Source organism: Lathyrus oleraceus, chromosome 3 (assembly GCF_024323335.1).
Source record: "Lathyrus oleraceus cultivar Zhongwan6 chromosome 3, CAAS_Psat_ZW6_1.0, whole genome shotgun sequence".
NCBI classification, from domain to species: Eukaryota; Viridiplantae; Streptophyta; class Magnoliopsida; order Fabales; family Fabaceae; genus Lathyrus; species Lathyrus oleraceus.
The window spans coordinates 120,753,027-120,773,413 of NC_066581.1; the positions used below are offsets into that span (position 1 = coordinate 120,753,027).

The 20,387-nt window shown below is 31.4% G+C and overlaps 2 protein-coding genes across 2 annotated transcripts; both read right to left on the minus strand.

Moving 5' to 3' along the window:
- Positions 1 to 4,277: 4,277 nt before the first annotated feature.
- Positions 4,278 to 6,456, minus strand: LOC127125715 (60S ribosomal protein L24). The gene is made up of 5 exons (XM_051054513.1): positions 6,243 to 6,456; positions 5,416 to 5,491; positions 5,185 to 5,286; positions 4,789 to 4,937; positions 4,278 to 4,589 (listed from the first exon to the last, which is right to left on the minus strand). Exons 1-5 carry the CDS (start codon positions 6,251 to 6,253, stop codon positions 4,436 to 4,438), a joined length of 492 nt encoding a protein of 163 aa, XP_050910470.1. The 5' UTR covers positions 6,254 to 6,456; the 3' UTR covers positions 4,278 to 4,435.
- Positions 6,457 to 14,019: 7,563 nt separating this feature from the next.
- On the minus strand, positions 14,020 to 16,124 carry LOC127125714 (60S ribosomal protein L24). Its single transcript, XM_051054512.1, has 5 exons — positions 15,964 to 16,124; positions 15,098 to 15,173; positions 14,896 to 14,997; positions 14,485 to 14,633; positions 14,020 to 14,325 (listed from the first exon to the last, which is right to left on the minus strand). Exons 1-5 carry the CDS (start codon positions 15,972 to 15,974, stop codon positions 14,172 to 14,174), a joined length of 492 nt encoding a protein of 163 aa, XP_050910469.1. The 5' UTR covers positions 15,975 to 16,124; the 3' UTR covers positions 14,020 to 14,171.
- Between the last annotated feature and the right edge of the window lie 4,263 nt (positions 16,125 to 20,387).

A 20,387-nucleotide genomic window follows, 5' to 3' on the forward strand; every position in this document is an offset into this window, starting at 1 on the left:
TTATTTGGTAAGATTTTTCCTTCATATTTTGTTATGCATATTTAGGTGTTTAGTTTTTTTGTTAATGTTGAAACAGTTTTGTTTATTGTTAATTTGAGAGATTGACTGAGATTGAAAGAGAAAAGTATGGAAATGGTTGAGAGAGGGCCACCACCTCCGTCGTTGGGCTAGCCAGCTAGCAACCCTTGTTCACATATCTTTGATGAGAGATGAGATTAAGATATAGGGAGGAGAGGAGAGCATTTTCTTTTTTTTCCTGCACTTTGCTGAAAACAATATTGAGAGAGAAGAGAGAGAACCATGTTTTTTTCTTTTGTTTTTTCTATTCCACATGTCAACGTACTAGTGGTTCTTTTATGAATTTTTTATTTAAAAAAACAGTTGATGTTTGTTGAGAGTTGACCAACCCCCTCCTTCCTATTTTTGTCCATTTATTTTTTTATTTTTTTAATATTAACCTTTTTAATTAAATTAGGTTTTAGTTTGTGTTGAGACATTTGGATTTGCCCCAATATCATTTGGCTTGCACCCCTTATTCATGCATGAACCACTATTTTTTTCTTTTTTTTATGTTTATTTTTATTTTTATTTGTTTATATTGTTTTATTTTATTATTTTTGCTTCTTTTTTATTTGGCATTATCTCCCGAGTGTGAAATGTACGTTTATCCCTTTGGTTGTAATTTTTTATTTAGTTGTTTGCTTTTATTATTTCCTTTAGATAGTTAGTTAAATGAATTAATTAAGTAATTGACCACAACAAAATCAACCTTTTTATAAATAAAAAATTTTGGTTAACACCAAGTTTCATTTTCAAAAGCAATTGGTCAACATCAAGTTTTCATTTCAAAATCCAATTTTCAAACATTTCACATCCACTCCAATTTCAAACCATTTCATTTTCAATTCAAATCATTTCACAACTATTCCGCAATGCAAAATAAACCTCAATCAACATTGAGTGCATTTTCTCAAATAAAACCAAAAACACCTAAAAATATCAAACTCTTTCTCAAATAAGATGAAAAGGGAACATGGTGTAGTCCACGAGCTCCCGGGAGTTAGGATACGAGATGTAGTTCTTGTCCATTCGAGCTCTCGTCATCACCAAAAATGTCCAACACATCTAACTCGTTTCTCGCCGCCGCGCGATCAAAACTATTTTCACAAGCGAAATATGTTTCGTCTCGAGACATTGCAAAACAATGCTTTGTCCACTTATATGTGAGTCAATATAAGTGACATTTTCTATTGATGTTGATATATAGAAATTCATTCAATATGATGCAAACACTCGCTCCTCCACTATTTTGGGTAAGCAATATTTTTCCGTCGATTGTGAGAAAATACCTTTTGCTAAAATCAACCAACAAACAAACATTTACGTATTTAGTTCTCCATCGCACCCGGAGGTACGTAGGAACGAGACCCACAATCTCGTCAGACACATTAATAAAAACTTTTTTGTGATACCTTTCTTTTTCTCTTTAAACCTTTTAATAACTCGAGAAAGCCAAACTTTTTTTAAAAGTTAACACTTATGCATAAACTAACTAAATGGTTCCTATTGAGTACAACAAACGTGAGGGGTGCTAATATCTTCCCCTTGCATAATCGACTCCCGAACCCGATTTGGTTGCGAAGACCATATCATTGTCACACTTTTAGGTGTTTTATTGATATTTTCCATTTTCCTTTTTTAGAAATAAATAAAGTTCAGTGGCGACTCTATTAGTCATTTCGCGAACGTGCGACGCGCCTCGCGAAGTCGTATGTTTTTTCAAATGCGACATCATCCATCAGATCAGCTCCTAAATAAATGTCCATCATCTACTGGACTTCATCATGTTTAATCCTGGAATGATCAAGTAACTTCCTCCCTGATGGAAAGGCGTGGAAGGCAAGCGGCGTCATCTAGTGTAATAAACATCTCGCCAATGAGGAAGTGGAAAGATGACGTTTCTTTATGCCATCTCTCACCAAAAGCCCCTGACATGCCATAAAAAATGGTCTTGTACCTGGAGCAACACATGTCGGCAAGACCGGAGTATCAGATGAAAATTTGGAACCATTCAGTCTCGAGTTGATAAAGCTGCAAAATCTTTCTGATGTGGTTAACAGACTTCAAACATTCACACTCCTATTAAAAAAGTATTAATCGCATGAAATTTGTTTAAAACATATAAATAACAATCGTTAACAAATATACCTCTTCGGCTCAGGCATGCCCAGCAACATGATCTCTATAGTATATCAGTAAGGAGGTGTCAGAGGACCCTCATGGATAATGGTCTGCAAGTGGAGGGACATCATCATGTGCAGCAGAAGCTTCCTCTCAATCTACATGAGTAGAGGAGACGTGCCTCTGGAATGAGGACCCATGTGACAGACGGCTCCTAGAAGCCGATGTTTCCTCGTCAAGAGGGCTAGGGACGGTTCCCCTCCTAGCTTTGGCCTACTCATTATAAAGTCTAGCCATCTCACATCGAACTAACGCGTGCTAGTTTTCACGGCCGAGTCTCATTATGTCGTTGTTTGCAACCATTTTCCTGAAAAATACGAGAAAAAGACATCAGTTTGCATTCAGGACATTTTCGGATATGCATCTCTGAAAACCAGCAGGGATACAATTCAGAGATGTATCTCTGAAAAAGCTCGTGTTTGCAATAATGTCCGAAAAATCAGTCTTGCCCTAACAACCCAAACTGCAACTAAATCATAGTGAATGTCTCTAACAGCTATCAATTTTGAATGTGACTACTACCTAATGCATTTAAAACTAAATATTTTATCTAATACATTAATCAAAAATAAAAATAATAATGAGAAACTTACTCAAAGAAGTGTTGATAATGAAAAATGTTGAGTGTAGTATGGAGTGAGTTAGGATTGGTACTATTGAAGTACAAGTGTTGTTGTTTCTTAAAAAATTGACTAGAAGAAAGTTGTTCGCGAACTTCAATGGGGGTTTGTGAAAGTTTCAGAAAATGAAGAAGGAGAAGAGGGTTTGTCCATGCGTGTTATATATGGAGTTAACGCGTTCAAAGATGCATTTCCAAAAAAATATTTGAATTTGAAAATAAGGGTTAATCTGAAGATATATTGCGGACAAATCCTAAAACACATATGGAGATGCATCTCCGAATTAAATTTTGGCAAAGTGAGGAAAGTTCAACCATTTCCACTTACTTTGTGTGATAACGGAGTTCGAAGATGCGTCTTCAAAAAAATATGATATTTAAATGAAAGGGATGAATGTTTAGTGATTTATTTAATAATTATTTATTTTCATTTTATTAAATTAATGACATGGATAAAAAAATCAATACAAATGTCCTTTTGTTTGTTTAAATATATTTTAGCTATTTCCTTAAAAATATAAAAATGAGAACAATTTTCATTTTTTAAAAATTATGAATTCTAAAAAATAAATATAAATAAATAAAAAATAATAATAAATAAACAAAAAACCCAAAATTTTAAAAATTTATGAATTCAAAACTGGCCTTAACCACCATATAAACCGTTAAACCGAACTAACCATTAAACGATTATACCGAACATGATTTTGGGTAAATTGAGCCTAATTTTTTCAACCATGGATTACATCCATAATCGTGTATCCAGGCCTAGTTATTAATCTAAATGGATAAAGTTCAGAACAGTGTATGGAGAGATGCCTATACCTTCCCCTAAATAAATCATAATAATATAACCAGGTTGTGATGAAAATAACGTGAACCTAAATATTGCTACTTTAACAACGGTGAGTTGCATTCAATTCAAACAAATTGTAAAATTTTATATATATATATATATATATATAGATATATATATATATATATATATATATATATATATATATATATATATATATATATATATAAAACAAATATAAAATAAAATAATAATACAGAAGAATCATCACAACACACCGCATTCAATAAATAAATATTTATCTTATTTTAATAAATTCTCTTTTCTTAAATGACTACCTGTAAAGAGAAGGTAATATTTTACATTCAAAAATAAATTGGAAGGAGCAATTCCAGAAATTACTAATCAGCCAATCTAGTTTGCAACACATTCTTGCAAGTGATTTAACAATCAGGCAAATAACTTATATGTAAGGAGTGATGAACAAAGATACAAAGTAAACATGTCCATAGAAGATGCAATTAAGTCTCTTCCGATATAATTAATGTTTGAGCATTTGATATTCAAAGTCAAACTCCCAATTAAAACAACATGCGTTATAAAATCGTTAGTGCAACAAAATAAAGAACCACTAGCAAAATGCATTCAGTAACCAACTACTGTCTGAAGCTCCAAAATAAGTCTGGTAATTAGGCAACAAAGGCTAAACAAGCAAATAAAATATTGATACAAAAGATTCAACCAAAAAGTATTTAATTTGTAGCCAAAATTGGAACTGATCAGCGTTTACCGCCGCCACCGCCCAATTTAGGACCCTTGGGCAAACCACCTTTCTGAACATTGCCTTTGCCAGATTTTTGTGCCTTAGATGCTACTTCTGCTTTCTTGGCTTTCTTCTCATCCTTTGTTTTCTTAATCCTCTCTTTGATTTCACTACAGGTAGGGCTCAGATTATAAGATATACAATCCATATTTGTGAGAGGAAAAACAAGAGCAGGTAGAAATGAAAATAAAACTCTACATTTCATAAAAAGAGCGTAAAGAAAAACATGTGAAACGTGTTAGAAAACAGATGTCTGTAAGAATAGAATGAAAGCTTTCAAACAGTAAGGTGCATATATAAGAAACACACCGCAGAGCAGCTTCCCTGGCGGCATCTCGAACTTCAGGCTTCTCAGCTCTTTTCTTCTGAATGACTTCCAAAGTGGCACCTACAATGGACCTAGAGTATGGCTTCTTGGTAGCACGGCGTCTCTTCTTCACAGCTTCTTGGGCAATGTCCTGCACATCACATTCATAAAATTAAATAAGATGCATGCAACAAGTTATGGAACTACAGTACATGCTGATGATCTAAAATTTCGATAATAACTTGGTGCATGGTAAACTCATGTTAAACTCAACACAAGTAACTACAAAATCTTCACATTGTAACTATGTTCGTTGATTAAAATTTTATTTCCACATGTTCAGATTGTTTTTGTTCAATTTATATTACAAGTATATCAATAAAAAGTGAAACAATGACCTTCTTGTGTTGCTTTCTGTACATGGCAGTCCATGTGAGCTTTGAAGGCTTCAAACGGTTGTGGAAATACCTCTTACATTTCGAGTTCACAAATAGAAAAACCTGTAAAATCAACAAAGAAACTCTTCTATCAGAAAAATAAAATTAAACAAATTTTATCAAACACAACACATATATTTCAATAAATAAATGAATAAACCCAAAACTCAACACTAGTAAAAAATATATCACCTGTGAGTCACTACGAATAAATCTGATGCCTCTTCCTGGGTAGATCTTTGCGCCACTGAATCGGCAGAGTTCAGTCCTGATATGGCAAAATCAACTACTAATTAGTACACTTGGAGCATTAAATAAAAAACACAGCCACTAATTCAATGAAAATACAATGACATGGAATGGTCCAGAATTAATCAAAATCATGACTGACAAATTTCTAACAATCTAATTTGCCATAATTTCTAACAATCACGGACACCCCAAACACAACCCCAACACTTACACAACAACACTAGTAATAATTTCAAAAAATGAATAAATTAAATGTAATCACAAGTGTCGGTGGGCATGCCGTTTTTCAGAGGTGTATCTGCTACATAGTTTAAGAGCAACTCAATCCCCATAAATAGAAATTGTATTTGTAAGTCCTCATCTCAAGTAACCAACAAATTAAATCAAAAACAGTAACCTATATCTTGCTAATAATTTCAGGTAAACTATAAATTGTTGAATATAAGGTCATTTCAGAACTAATTGTAATCACATTCTAGGACATTCAGAATAATGAATACCAAACAATTTTTTGATAAAAGACGTTAGAATTTTGGATTCAATCATACTAGATCTCGCTTTATAACATAAACCCTAGGGAAACTAAATAAGCCAAAACAAATCCACAAGTTAAAACAGTGTAAATGATTCCAGATTACTGTGAATAAGATGAATAATCAACACATGCAATATAGATTTTAACAGAAAAAACGAGTTAACGGATGCAGAATTTAGAATCGTTGATGAAAATACTAGAGATGATCGAAGGAGCCGGCGTGAATACATACTTGAGAACCATTGCTTCGTTGGTGGTGGTGGTGGTGCTGCTGGTGGTTGTGGCGGCTACGGCGGCTGAGGAAAACCCTAACTCCCGAAATGCACCTCTATATGATTTGTTGTAAGCACAAATTCACGTAAATGCGCTTCTGCTCCGATCTGTTTTCCTATTGGGCCATGCTGAAATAACCCATCTATAGGGGGTGTATTTGAATGATATTTTTTTAAATACTATACCCCCACCCACACGATATTCAATATGCTTAATAAAATATATTTGGGCATATATACTCTACAAAATGTTATGTTTTATTTTTAGATAACGCAAATGATATGTTTTATTTGTAGATAACTCAAAAGAAAACTTTTCTTTGTAAGAAAAGTTATATTTTTTAAATTTATAAATTATTGATTTTAAAAAAAATACATATATTTAAAAAGATATATGCTATAAGTGTTAGGATCTTTTATACCGAAAATTTTTCGATTAAAATTTATTTTTATAAGAAAAACATTTTCAAATTTTTTAGTTTAAATAACATTGTAAATTAAAATTCAGTTTTAAAAAAATGTCAATTTTCTATATTAAAACAAGTGAAGATTCCATTTGGTCTCTGAAAATGAAAACTTTAATCAATAAGAAAAAAATTTGAATATGAATACAATTTATTATTAGATAGGATAAGTGTACTTAAATATTACTTATGAAGAAAAAATAAAGGAAAATTATACATGTGAAGGGCAAAATTATGCACTTATTTTATTTTTATTAAAAATAATTAAAGTCACACTTAAAAAATTGTATTTAACTCTTCTTTTTTTTAAAATGGAACAACCTAATCATGCTTCTTTACATTTATTTACATGTTGTTTGGTTGATGATTGAAACATGGAGAAAAGAAAAGAGACAAAGTGAATATAAAATGAAGTGGTTACTTAATAGTTTATATTATAAAATGTGAAAAATAAAAAATGATAATATAAAAAATTGTGCATTTTTTTAGTTAAAAAAGTGTGCATTTATAACTGACAAATATCCTTAAATACAAATTAGATATAATAAAATATAAAAAGTTCATTAAAATTAAGAAAAATATATATTTTTTTAAAATCTGTAAAAAATACAACAAATTTCAATTTAAAATATTACAAATATTACTTTAATAATTTACTGATAAATATGCCAGATAAATAACTGAAGCATTTTATGTGATTTTAAATTCGTAAAGTTTTTAGTATTCATTTTATCTCCTACTAAATGACTACATTATTATCTTATTTTTTATCTCATTTATCTACTTGAAATTTTATTTATTTTCTTCATCAACCAAGCAAAATATAAAGAAGGAACGGTTAAAATATTTCTTATTGAAATATTATTTTATTGTTATAATTTAATCATTATTATATGGGCATATATATTAGTTATTTATTAAATTAAAATATTTAATTTATAAATTAATTAAATAAAATTAAAAATAACTAAATTTTTATTTAAAATATAATTAATTGAGTATGATTTAAATATGAGTGAATTTCAACATGGTTTATTTTAGAATAATGAGAATTTTAATCGATCATACTATATATATATATATATATATATATATATATATATATATATATATATATATATATATATATATATATATATATATATATATATATATATATATAAGATTAATTGAAATACACTGTCAATATAAAAGGATTTTACACCATCACTTAATTATAGACGTTGGATATTAAAAGAAGTTTGATTTTTTATTTTAAAAATCTATAAAGTAATACAAACGGGTGATGGTGATGACCCACGGTGTAAAACATTCTATACTAACAGTATACAAGTCATATATATATATATATATATATATATATATATATATATATATATATATATATATATATATATATATATATATATATATATATATATATATATATATATATATATATATATATATATATATATATATATATATATATATATATATATATATATATATATATATATATATATATATATATATATATCATGCACAAACATATTAATTCTTCCTTTTAAAAATATTCAAGAAATTAAAAGTATCAGTTGAGAAAAGAGCAGAAGTTAACAAAAATATAAATAACTTATTTTTATACTTTAGTGTTTATGAATACTCATCTCTTATCGACTAACATAGCATATGCATGCTCATTCTTTTTATTATATTTTACATTTGAAATATGATTGATATCATATATATATATATATATATATATATATATATATATATATATATATATATATATATATATATATATATATATATATATATATATATATATATATGACTTGTATAATTAATAATTAATTATTATTATTACTTTATTATTTATTTATTTTCAATAGAAATGTAGTAAGTTGTCTAGATATATTTTTCTCAAGGACTAAAAGTTACTTTTATTTCTATAAAATTAAATTAGAGTTTTTCTCAATGATGAAAAGAACTTTCCCTCTAAAAAAAATTCTATAAAATTTAAATTTAAATTTCACAAAAGTTGTATTAATTCTAGGAATTTTAAATTTTGTATATTTTGCGTCGCCACGAGAATAGTAGGCCTCATAGTAAGGATTTTAAACTTAGGACACATTAATCTAATATTTGGAAATTTTGCAGTGCACCTTATTAATTTCTTAGGTCCCGCAAAAATTCTGAAATGCCCCTTAGTTTTCAGGGATGCATCTTCATACGCATTTAATGCACACTCAACGTAGGTCATTCTGATTGAGGCACTATATATTGGGTTTTTTTTTATTTCGGATATGCATCTTCGAGATACTTATGTAGTTACATTTTTGGAATGTTTGCAGACCACTAACAGATACCAACAACATGTAATTTAACAAAATAAAGATAACATTCATAACATAAAATAAGCATTATATAGATGAAATACACAAATGCAAGATGAGGATATGTAGTCATTCTGATTTGTGTAAAGAAAATAGAATGATAGGCCTTATTTATAGAAGTTGTTGAGGAATAAGGATCTTACAAACATAATCATATCTGCGTGCAAGACTTGGAAGATACATATCTGGATCCGCCTTTTTTTTCAAAAATATAAGTTTATCCGAAGATGCATCTCTTGATTATCCCATGTTTTGTTGTTTTTTTTAATAATTAGAAGGTGTGTCTAGAGATGCATTTCTAGAATCAACCAAAATTATACAAAACAAAACCAATTAATTATATATAGCATAATTAATCCATGCAGAGCAGAATTTCAAAAACAAAAATTGTCCAAAAAATATCACTTGATTTTATAACATTATGTAATGTGTTACTTACAAAAAAATGTGTTACATTGTTATTTTAACAACTAAAACGCATCAAAATAAATGTCACTACCTAAATCTATTGGTGGCTCATTCTTCAACCATTCCTTATTTGTTTCTCATTCAATGTCGCTCAACTTGGTGAACTCTTCCATCCTTTCAAGAAAATGTGTCGTCCACTCCAGTGATGTCTTTGGTATAGGACATACTGGTTTCAAATAAACTTGAACAAAATATTATTTTCTGATAGCCAGCGGATACACGTGATGCGTTCGGATAGATTTTGAGGTGGCTTATTCCAAAGTGGAAAAAATGTTTTATAAAAATCATATCATGTTAAATCAATGCACACCCTATCATAAGCACTTGCTATGTGATGTCTCATTTTTGGAAAGTGCGTCCATTTATCAAACGGAGTCGAGCCACTAAGACAAGGAACAAAAGCATTGAGAATTGTATCATAATTTAATTTGTTCCCATATAGCTTTGTGTATGATTCCTTATGCATCGTCATCTCTTGTATAAGATGACAACAGATAAATTGGTGGTCCTCCTCTTCTTTACCGAATAAATCTGAAACAGCTCGAAAACCACAGTTGTCTTCACTTTCCATTCTGTCATGATAGATATGTTTGATTTATCATCCTTTGTCACACCATCATCATCAAAATGGAGTCTTGTCCAGTGAGTGCAAACTTCACCCATACGAATTGGTTTTTCAAGCTTTAGTCTCTTTGAAATTAAACAAGCACATGGAAGACTGTAAGTATCCATAAGTGTACATCCACACTTTGAGCTATCTGAACTTGTTTTATCGCTCGCTTGGCTTCGTGAAACATAAAATTCAAAGTCGCCTGAGATATATTTCCAACTAACTGAGAATAAAGAATATCGTCTTTGAAACAATTTTCTAGCACAATAATTCTCCAACCAAAAGATGTATGTATCTCACTATGTTGGTTTCTGGGCATTTGGTCCACGACATCCCAATCTTGACAAAAATCACCTTTATTATTTCCCAATCAATTCTTCAGTCTAGCATATGCAGATTCAACTATGTTAGTTGTTGTATTGTCAAAGTGTCGAACCTGATAGGTCCATGCACAAACAATCTTCTCTTTTAACTGATCCAAAATAATTCCCTCAACATATTAAAGAAAATCTGGATATATCGCGCACACACACTCCTAAAATTTAGAACAAAGTCGACATAATTCTTTCGTGGAAGAATTTATTATAGAATTTTATGCATCCATTATATTTTCCACCACCACACTAGGTTTGACAAGTTTTCCATCTTCATGTTTGATTATGTGATACTTACAAAGTAATGCAGATGAAGTAGGAAACATCGTTGCGACCTAATTTATCAATGCGGTGTCACGATCAGTGATTATGATTAGAGGCATATTTTATTGGTCCTTCAACATAATCTTGCATATTTCCAAAGTCCATGTAACATTGTCCTCTTTTTTCAGATTCCAATAATGCAAAACCGACTGAATAAGTCATATTAGTAGAAGTAACACCAATAACTTCCAGGAGTTGAAGTTTATATGTGTTTGTTTTATATGTTGAGTCAATTATGAGCACGGAGGGAAAGGTGTTGAACAACTTGACAAAATCGGGATGACTCTAAAATATATCTCAAACAGTGACCTTATCCTAACAAAATATTTACCTCGAAACATAGATGTCATCATCCAAAGGCTTCAAGAGTTGTTACATCTTAGATTTTGGTCCTTTTATGACCTTGTTGTCTTGAGCACGCATGTTGTATATTTGTTTGATATTTGAAACATTTAGAGGAATTTTCTATTTAAAAGATGGGAGTATGTTTGTCGGCGCCACCATGTTTAATGTCATGTCCAAAACAAGTTTACTATCCTCTTGCACAAGACGGCATACAATGGGATGACCGACAAGCTTGTCATGCAATACATGATTATGTATACCGGAAATCACATTAAATTTTCATGTCTCATTCGCCATATGGTATTTGCGCAATTTAAACGGACACTCACATTTCCTCGATTAAGTGTCATCTCATTTCAACTTCTTAATCTTTTTAGCATGTTTTTTCCTCACTCACATGTTTTCCGGGAAACTTCCCAAAAGGTCACTCATCCAAATACTACTCCAAGTTAAGCACGCTTAATTATGTAATTCTTATTTGTTAGGCTATCGAAAAGAAGATGCATTTTATTCGTATAGGTAATACCAATTAATCTTTATAAGCCTTCCTTCAACCATGCAGCCCCATACCTGCACAACCTCAAGATCCCTCTCATTTTGATGTGAATTCAATTTTTCCCTAGAGCTGCTAGGAGCGTCTCATTGTCATGTCTCGTGCACCGACAACCACTCCCTCGCCCTCGGGTCTAACATGTAACCACTATATGTCCTCTCCGGCCACGGGTGTTACACATGCCACCTCTTTCGCATATCATCGTTACAAACAGTTGCCTTCTATTTGAAACATTGTCGAACCTTCCAATTACAACGTCAATCCCCAATTTTTCGACCTCCCTACGGACTCATTGTAGCATATGCCACGAACAATAAACACTTCTTTATTTGTAAATTGTGCACGAACATCTACCTCGACAACAACCTGTCGAACACCCGATTTAACATCATAATTTGCTTCATCAAGTTGAACATCATCATTCACTTCATCCAGGTTTAACATCATGTTTCACTTCGACCGATTTACCATCAACACTCACAAAAGTTTTGGGAAATATATATGAGTACACCATACATATTACCACCAATAACATAAAAATAGTGTTAAAATCATACTAACAGGACAATCCAGAGATGCACATCCGAACAACACCTAACTTCATTCGGAGATGCATATCCAGATTCAACGTGCATATTTCAACACATATTCAAGATTAATGCAAGGAATGAAAGATGAAATTAATGATTTTCACCTGCAACTCCAGCTTATTTTGCTTCATTTAAAGTGATAAAAATACATGAATGATGTTTTTGTGTTGAAAATTTTATCGAGAATGAGAGAATTTTTTTTAAGGATTTTGGAATAGAGTTTCTTTTTTAGCATGAAGAAGAAGCTCATGCAAGATGGTGTTTTATCAAATCAGGTTGGGCATTCCAGGGACGCATCTTTAAAAATATCACATACTTGTTATTTTAGTTGGTTGCGTGAATAACAAATCCATATAAATGAGTGTATGAAATATTTCAGAGATGCATCTCCGAATACACCTAAATAGCATAAAAGATGCATCTCTAGATCATATTTATTTAAATCTAATGTGAATCTCCTAAAAATGCATTTTAATATATTTTGAATGCAATTTTAAAAGCATTTTCAAATATCTAAGGAGTAGGACCACCAAAAATAGAAAGAGCATTTTTCCAAAGCTTTTAACACCAAAAAGTGCCCTCATAGCCTCATGTCATGTCTGAGACACAGAAAGTGACAAGATGGAACTTGAAATCAAAGTAAGTTCTCTATTTAATTTGCTTAGTATGTTCGGAGATATGTTTACGGTGCTAAGAGATTGAAGAATTAGAGACAGTAATGGCTTATTTATTTTAGTTTAAAATTTTAAAAGAATGTATTTTCAAAATTAATTTTTATAAAAATAATTTTAAAAATATTACAATTTTTTTAATTTTAGTTTTTTTAATTGAACTATTAATTTTGATATCTTATTACATACAAAATCAAACCATTATCAAAATCATACTTAATAGTCAAAAAAAATTTCAATAAAAGATGATATAACTAAAATAACATTTAAAAATTATTATTTAAATCAAATTTGAAATTTTTATAAAAATTTGTTTTGTTTATATCAAAATTTGATTTCCAACTATACAAGAACTTGAGTGAAAAAAATAATTGAAAAAAATGGGACATTGTTACCAACAACTTCCAAATCTAGAACCAATTAATTTATTTGTTGTTGCCAACAAGAACATCAAAATTCTAGAATAAACGAAGATGCCCCCAACAAGAACATCAAAATTCTAGAATCTGCATAAAAGGCTAATATCACCCAAATTACTCCTAGTTTTTATCAGCATGTAATCCTAATTAATTTTCTTTTCACAATAATTTTGGTGACACATTCTTGACGAAGATCATTTGCTTCAGCATGAAGATTAGAATGTCTTGCCCAGAGTTACAAATGGCTACATAATGATTGCATAAATGGTTCATCTACAAATCTAACCCTATTTAGAATACAAAGTACGAATGTAACACTTAATACAAACACACAGAGAAGTGAAGGAAAAACTACTTCAGATTTTAGCAGATGTTGGTGGGGGAGAGGTTTAACACACATCAGGAGAGGTTTGTGCAATTTGACAAAGCAAAAGAAATAGACAATACTAATTTGCAACATTAGAATAAAAAGCATGTTTGAGCTATGAGACTCGAGACAGACAACCATTTAAACAATGCAAATTATTAGCAGACAAAATATAGAATTGCTAGTAAAATGCATTCAGCAATAAGGTAGTGTCTGAAGCTCCAAACACGAGTGATAATAAGGTCAGCTAATCGAGCAAATAAAATATAAATATAGAAGTTTAAAAACAAGTGTATTCAAATTACAGCCAAAATTGCAACTACTTAACGTTTACCGCCGCCGCCGCCCAATTTAGGACCCTTGGGCAAACCTCCTTTCTGAACATTGCCTTTGCCTGACTTTTGTGCCTTAGATGCTACTTCTGCTTTCTTGGCTTTCTTCTCATCCTTTGTTTTCTTAATCCTCTCTTTGATTTCACTGCAGGATGGACTCGGTTAATTAGATGTGCCAGTCATAATTAAAAGAGAAAAACAAGGGCAAAGAGAAATGAAAATGAGACTGAAAAACAGGGATAAGATAAACAAGTCTCCTAAAAGAATTCTAAAACAGTAAGTAGAAATCAAACAAGAAACACACCGCAGAGCAGCCTCCCTAGCTGCATCTCGAACTTCAGGCTTCTCGGCTCTTTTCTTCTGAATGACTTCCAGGGTAGCACCAACAATTGACCTAGAGTATGGCTTCTTGGTAGCACGACGTCTCTTCTTTACAGCTTCTTGAGCAATGTCCTGCACATCACATTCATGAGATCAAATCACATGCATGCAATAAGTTGGGCAATTTCTTGACAAGCTTTTATAACAGCTTGTGCGATAAACTTGGTAAATAGTAAAATCAGGCCAAATTCAACATAAATAACTACGCCAACTTCACATTGTAAATAGACTCATAGCTGGAACTTTTGATTTCAACTTGTTGAGTAGCTTAATTTTTTACATTGTTTTTGTTCAATCTATATTACAAACATATCAGTTTGTGTTAAACAATCACCTTCTTGTGTTGCTTTCTATACATGGCAGTCCATGTGAGCTTTGAAGGCTTCAAACGGTTGTGGAAATACCTCTTACATTTTGAGTTCACAAATAGGAACACCTGTAAAATAAAAATCCTTGTATCAGTTAAACACTGGCAGTAAAATTTAGATAAAGAGATGCATCGACCCAAAATTGAAATTGAGTCAACTTTATATCACCTGAGAATCGCTGCGAATAAATCTGATGCCTCTTCCTGGGTAGATCTTTGCACCACTGAATCGGCAGAGTTCAGTCCTGATATGGAAATATCAATTATTAATTACTAGAGGCAATAAATCAAAAACACAACACTAAATAATCCATAATGCATTGACATGAGATGTTTGATGAAATTCTAAAAACCTATTTTAAAACAATAACCAGGGTTTTAAAACACAGTCGCAATCGCGTAGATTTCGGTCGTTACGGTGTCGCTTATTGTGGTCGTCGCGGTGTGAATTAACCACAATTTATTCTTTAATATAGAAAACAGTGATAAAGGTATAGGTATCTGCCAAAACTGTTTTGTCGCGGCCGCGGACCTTTTTTTAAAACCCTAATAATAACACTATCATCTGTGAGTTAAAAGCCACTACTGCTATTTAAAAACGAAATTACAAAACAAAGCAGTTCAAAATACGTCTAAAATTTAGAGAGCATCAACAAACCCAAAAAATGGAACACAATAACCAATAAATTTGACAAAAAAATGTATACTTGAATTATTCAATACAATATCATTTTATAATCAAACTTAAGAACATGAATAGTTAATACCAGTTAAAATTTAAAATACTCGAAGCCAACAACAATCACATAATAACATTTCTGATAAAGATTCACGAATTTCAGATTCACACAATTCGTGAAACACTGATTGTATCACAATAACACTTAATCTCAAATCATTAACTAAATCGTACAGCAACAAAATAAGCAAAAAGCAAATCCAAGGAAGGAATTTTCAGCACGTATTGTTATCAGATCTCATATATGATCTACACAGGCATTGATCGAAGAAAATTGAGATGAAAAGAATGCTTACTTGAGAACCATTGTTGCTTCTCCGCTGGTGGCTGCTTCTACGCTGGTGGTTTCTCTAAACCCTAATATCTAAAATCACTAAAATCTGCCTCTGGTTATCTATATACTCGGAATATTACATAAATGTCCTTCCCTTTGTTGTAAAAGCACGAAAATGTCACTGTTTGGTGTGTTTTCATATTGGGCCTAACTGAAATAGCCCATATAGACTAGTCTATAAGAGTGTTGTAAAATTTCAATTAAGTTTTTGGTGAATGTCAACTATTTTACATTAAAAAGGTATATTCTATAACATTCATACTTAAATTTCATAAAAGTGCTGAAATTTTTAGATTTTGTCCAGGGACATGTCTAACGAAAGTTGCTTAATGCTATTTTAAGTTCGAAATTTAGCATTTTTACAATTGAAATAAATATATATTATTTATATTAAGGAGATTAATCGATTTCTATCATACTTAATCGATTAATATGATTTTTATAAAATGAAAATCTTAAGAAGATCAATCGATTTCTCCCCGCACTTGATCGATTGATATGATCTTTATAAAATGAAACAAAAATGGAAAAAACAATAACATTAATTGATTGAATCTTTACAACAATCGATTTAGTGTTTCATTTTTAGTCTAAGTCAATCGACTGACTATTCCTCTCAATCGATTGATCTAGTTCATTTTTTCATTATTTTAGAACGTTACAATTGATTCACGGGATTGACTCATATGTACAATCGGTTGACATCTGAAACATCTTGAAAAATTCTGAAATGTTGCATATTTCTTCATTCAATATGATCATGATACTTTTTCCAAATTATTACAAATTTGGATGATCATTTTCTCAAACATTGTCATTATTTCTAGAGGTATCTTGTGATATATAAATAGCCGGATTTTTCATATTTTAAAACACCTCTTTCATCCAAAAAATTCTAACAATTCACCTACGCATTTGCAAAAACTATTAAAAACGTTACTGCATAATTTTCATTCATCAGAATAAAGTTTCTCGAGCACTTAAAGTTTATTATTTTGAATTGTTATATTGAAAGAGAAGACTAAGTTTGAATTTTATCAAAATTCATCTGTACTCAATATTTATCAGTACTCAAGTATCTATACCAATGTATTTGTACCTTATTTGTCAAGTTTGTGGAAACAAGAAAAGTTAGGAGAAAGTAGGGTTTTTCTCTGTGTGTTGTAATATCAGAAAATGATGTGCTTTCTTAATTGTGTTATAGAATTGAAGAAAACCTTTAGGTGAGGCTGTAAGAGTTTCTAACATGGTGAAATCCTTCATGAGATGTGGATGGACTAGACATACCCTTTATTAGAAAGGGGAGCTAGTATACATCTTTATGTCACTTGTTTTTTATTGCACTTTATTTTTCCTGCATTTTTGTTCATTTGTTATTCACCATGACTTTCCGAAAAAATAAAAGAACCATGATACCAGCAAAATAAGCTGAAAAATCTTTAAAATAATTCTCTCCCCCTATTAGGTTGCACTCTATACTTACATTTGGCATCAAAGCAGGTTAAGGGAACTTGCTCATCGATTAGGAGATTATGGCTTCCACGAATCCTATTTTGACAGATGGTGCCAACAATAACAAACATCCATGTTTTGTTGGTGAATATCATGACTTCTAGAAAATTCGCATGCAAATGCATCTAGAAGCACGAGGAGAAGAAATATGGGAAGCTAATGAAAATGGTTCATATGTTTCTACAACGATCATAAACAAATATAGAACAAGTAAAGGTGAAAGGTTCTTGGAACAATGAAGACAAGAAGAAAGTGTTATATGATAAAAAGGCAAAAAAATATTCTTGTATCTACATTAGATATGGATGAATTCTTTCAAAAAGCATTATTGCATCTACACTAGATATGGATGAATTCTTTCGTGTTTCAAATTATAGAACAAAAAGAGATTTGGGACACATTATAAGTAACACATGAAGGCACGGTAGAGTTAAAAAGATCCAAACTAAACACTTTATCACAAGAATATGAATTATTTAGAATTCAGCCCAGTGAATCAATTATTGATTTACAAAAGAGATTATCACACTTAACAAATCATTTGATGGCTCTTAGAAAAATATTTACAAATGATGATTTTAATCTTAAAGTCCTTAGATCAATTACAATGGCGTGGCAATTAAAGGTAACGACTATATAGGAAAAGAAAAGTCTCTCCAAAATATCTTCGGCCATATTGTTCGATAAACTTCAAGAACATGATATAGAACTTGAAAGGCTCGAAAAACATGAAAATCCAAAAAATAAACCCAAATGTTTTGCCTTAAAAACCATATTCAAAGACGATGACAATAATCAAGAGGATGAATCTCAATCCACTAGTGATGAAGATGATGCTCTAATCAAGAAATCCGAAAAGTTCTTAATGACGGAAAGGACAAAGGAAATCAGTCAGAAAGAAGCACCAAAAAAGGAGATTACATCTTTTGAATATGAAAAAATAGGACATGTCAAAATTGAATGCCCTAAACTTCAAAAGAAGAATAAAGTCAAAAGCAATAATGGAAAACGACCAAAGAAAGAATATGTGGCATGGAATGACAATGAGATAAGTTCATCTTCGGATGAAGAGGAAGCAAACATGGCATTAATGGCTTCACACCATTCTGATGATGAAGAAAATAAGGTTAGTAATTATGAAATTAATGATATACCTTTGTATGATAAATTACAAAATTCTTTTAATAAATTACATGAGGAATGTTTGAATCATTCTAGAAAATGTTCAAAGAAAAAGAAATTAATTTTACCTCTAGAAAGCAAGGCTAATGAGACTAATGTGGAATTAGAAAAGGTGAAAAAAATTCTACATGTAATAAATGTCGAGAACATGAATCCAAGGTTATTGAACTAAACCAAGTGATAAAAAAATATGAAAAATGTCAAATTGGTTAGGAAGATGTGCTAAGTAGACAAAGATATTCTAATGATAAATGTGAAGGAGAAGTGGCAATCCAAAACGCAACAGAAATTAAAAATTTCTCCTTTAGTGATCCTTGCGAATGGGCATGATCCGTGATGGTCACTCATGTCCCTTAGCATGCTTCGTGGAGTACCCATCAACTATCTTTATGGTCATCTAGTTACGGACAATGTTTGATCAGCAATAAAGCACTCGACTCTACATCTAGGGTCCATAGTGGTTTCAGGTCGAATGGTGGTATACACCATTATCACCATGAAAATAACTTATGACACTTTGCATAACATTCTATATAGTATTCTCATAGCGGGTCAATCAAGTATAAATATTACTCTTAATATTCATACCTATGTTTAAGACTTGATAACTCCTTATCCATGATCCATGAGATGTGATCATCAGTATATATACATAATAGTCTTAATGCTTTAATGTTATCCCACTTCACGATAAAGCTCGACTACAGATACTTTAAGAATAATGTCCTTATGTTTAATGCGATCTCATGATTAAGTCATACTTGATACATTAAACGGACTAGCTATCATAGGGACTTTATTAAACAAACATAATAAATAAAAAGCCTTTTATAATTAATACATAATTAGATACAAGTACCAAAAGTATTGGCCTCTAGGGCTTACACCAACAATCTCCCACTAGCACTAGAGCCAATCAGGCATACCCCTAATGCCCATAGATCTAGTATGGCCATCATGCTTCTACTGTGCAAGAGGCTTTGTCAGTGGGTCAGCGATATTGTCAAGTGTAGGTACTCTGCATATTTTCACATCTTCTCTATCTATTATCTCTCGAACGAGGTGATAACGCCTAAGTATGTGTTTGGATCATTGGTGAGATTTAGGCTCCTTAGCTTGTGCGATAGCACCATTGTTGTCACAATAGAGATCAATGGGATCCACAATGCTAGGAACTATGCCAAGTTCACTAATGAACTTTTTGATCCAAACAGCTTCCTTTGTTGCACTTGAAGCAGCAATATACTCGGCATCGATTGTAGAATCAACAACTGTATCTTGCTTTGAACTTTTCCAGCTCACAGTGTCGTCGTTTAAGCAAAACACATAACCAGATTGCGATCTAAAGTCATCCTTATCTGTCTGGAAGCTAGCATCAGTGTATCCAATTACAGCCAGCTCTTCCTGACCTCCATATATCAAGAATGAGTCCTTAGTCCTTCTCAAATACTTAAGGATATTCTTGACAACTACCCAATGAGCATCACCAGGATCAGATTGGTACCTACTTGTTGCACTCAAAGCATATGAGACATCTGGTCGGGTACATAACATGGCATACATGATAGATCCTATTGCAGATGCATATGGAATCTTATTCATGCGATCCCTTTCTTCCTTAGTTGAAGGGGATTGTGTTTTTGATATACACAAGCCATGTTGCATAGGTATGAATCCTTTCTTGGAATCATG

What these genes read in the sequence shown, in the direction of transcription:
- LOC127125715 (XM_051054513.1), bottom strand. An exon ending in ACAGAAAGCAACACAAGAAG is followed by an intron (nt 4,938 to 5,184) that starts GTCATTGTTTCA and finishes TGTGATGTGCAG; the next exon opens with GACATTGCCCAAGAAGCTGT. An exon ending in GCCAGGGAAGCTGCTCTGCG is followed by an intron (nt 4,590 to 4,788) that starts GTGTGTTTCTTA and finishes CCCTACCTGTAG; the next exon opens with TGAAATCAAAGAGAGGATTA.
- LOC127125714 (XM_051054512.1), bottom strand. An exon ending in TTATTCGCAGCGATTCTCAG is followed by an intron (nt 14,998 to 15,097) that starts GTGATATAAAGT and finishes TTTATTTTACAG; the next exon opens with GTGTTCCTATTTGTGAACTC. An exon ending in GCTAGGGAGGCTGCTCTGCG is followed by an intron (nt 14,326 to 14,484) that starts GTGTGTTTCTTG and finishes TCCATCCTGCAG; the next exon opens with TGAAATCAAAGAGAGGATTA.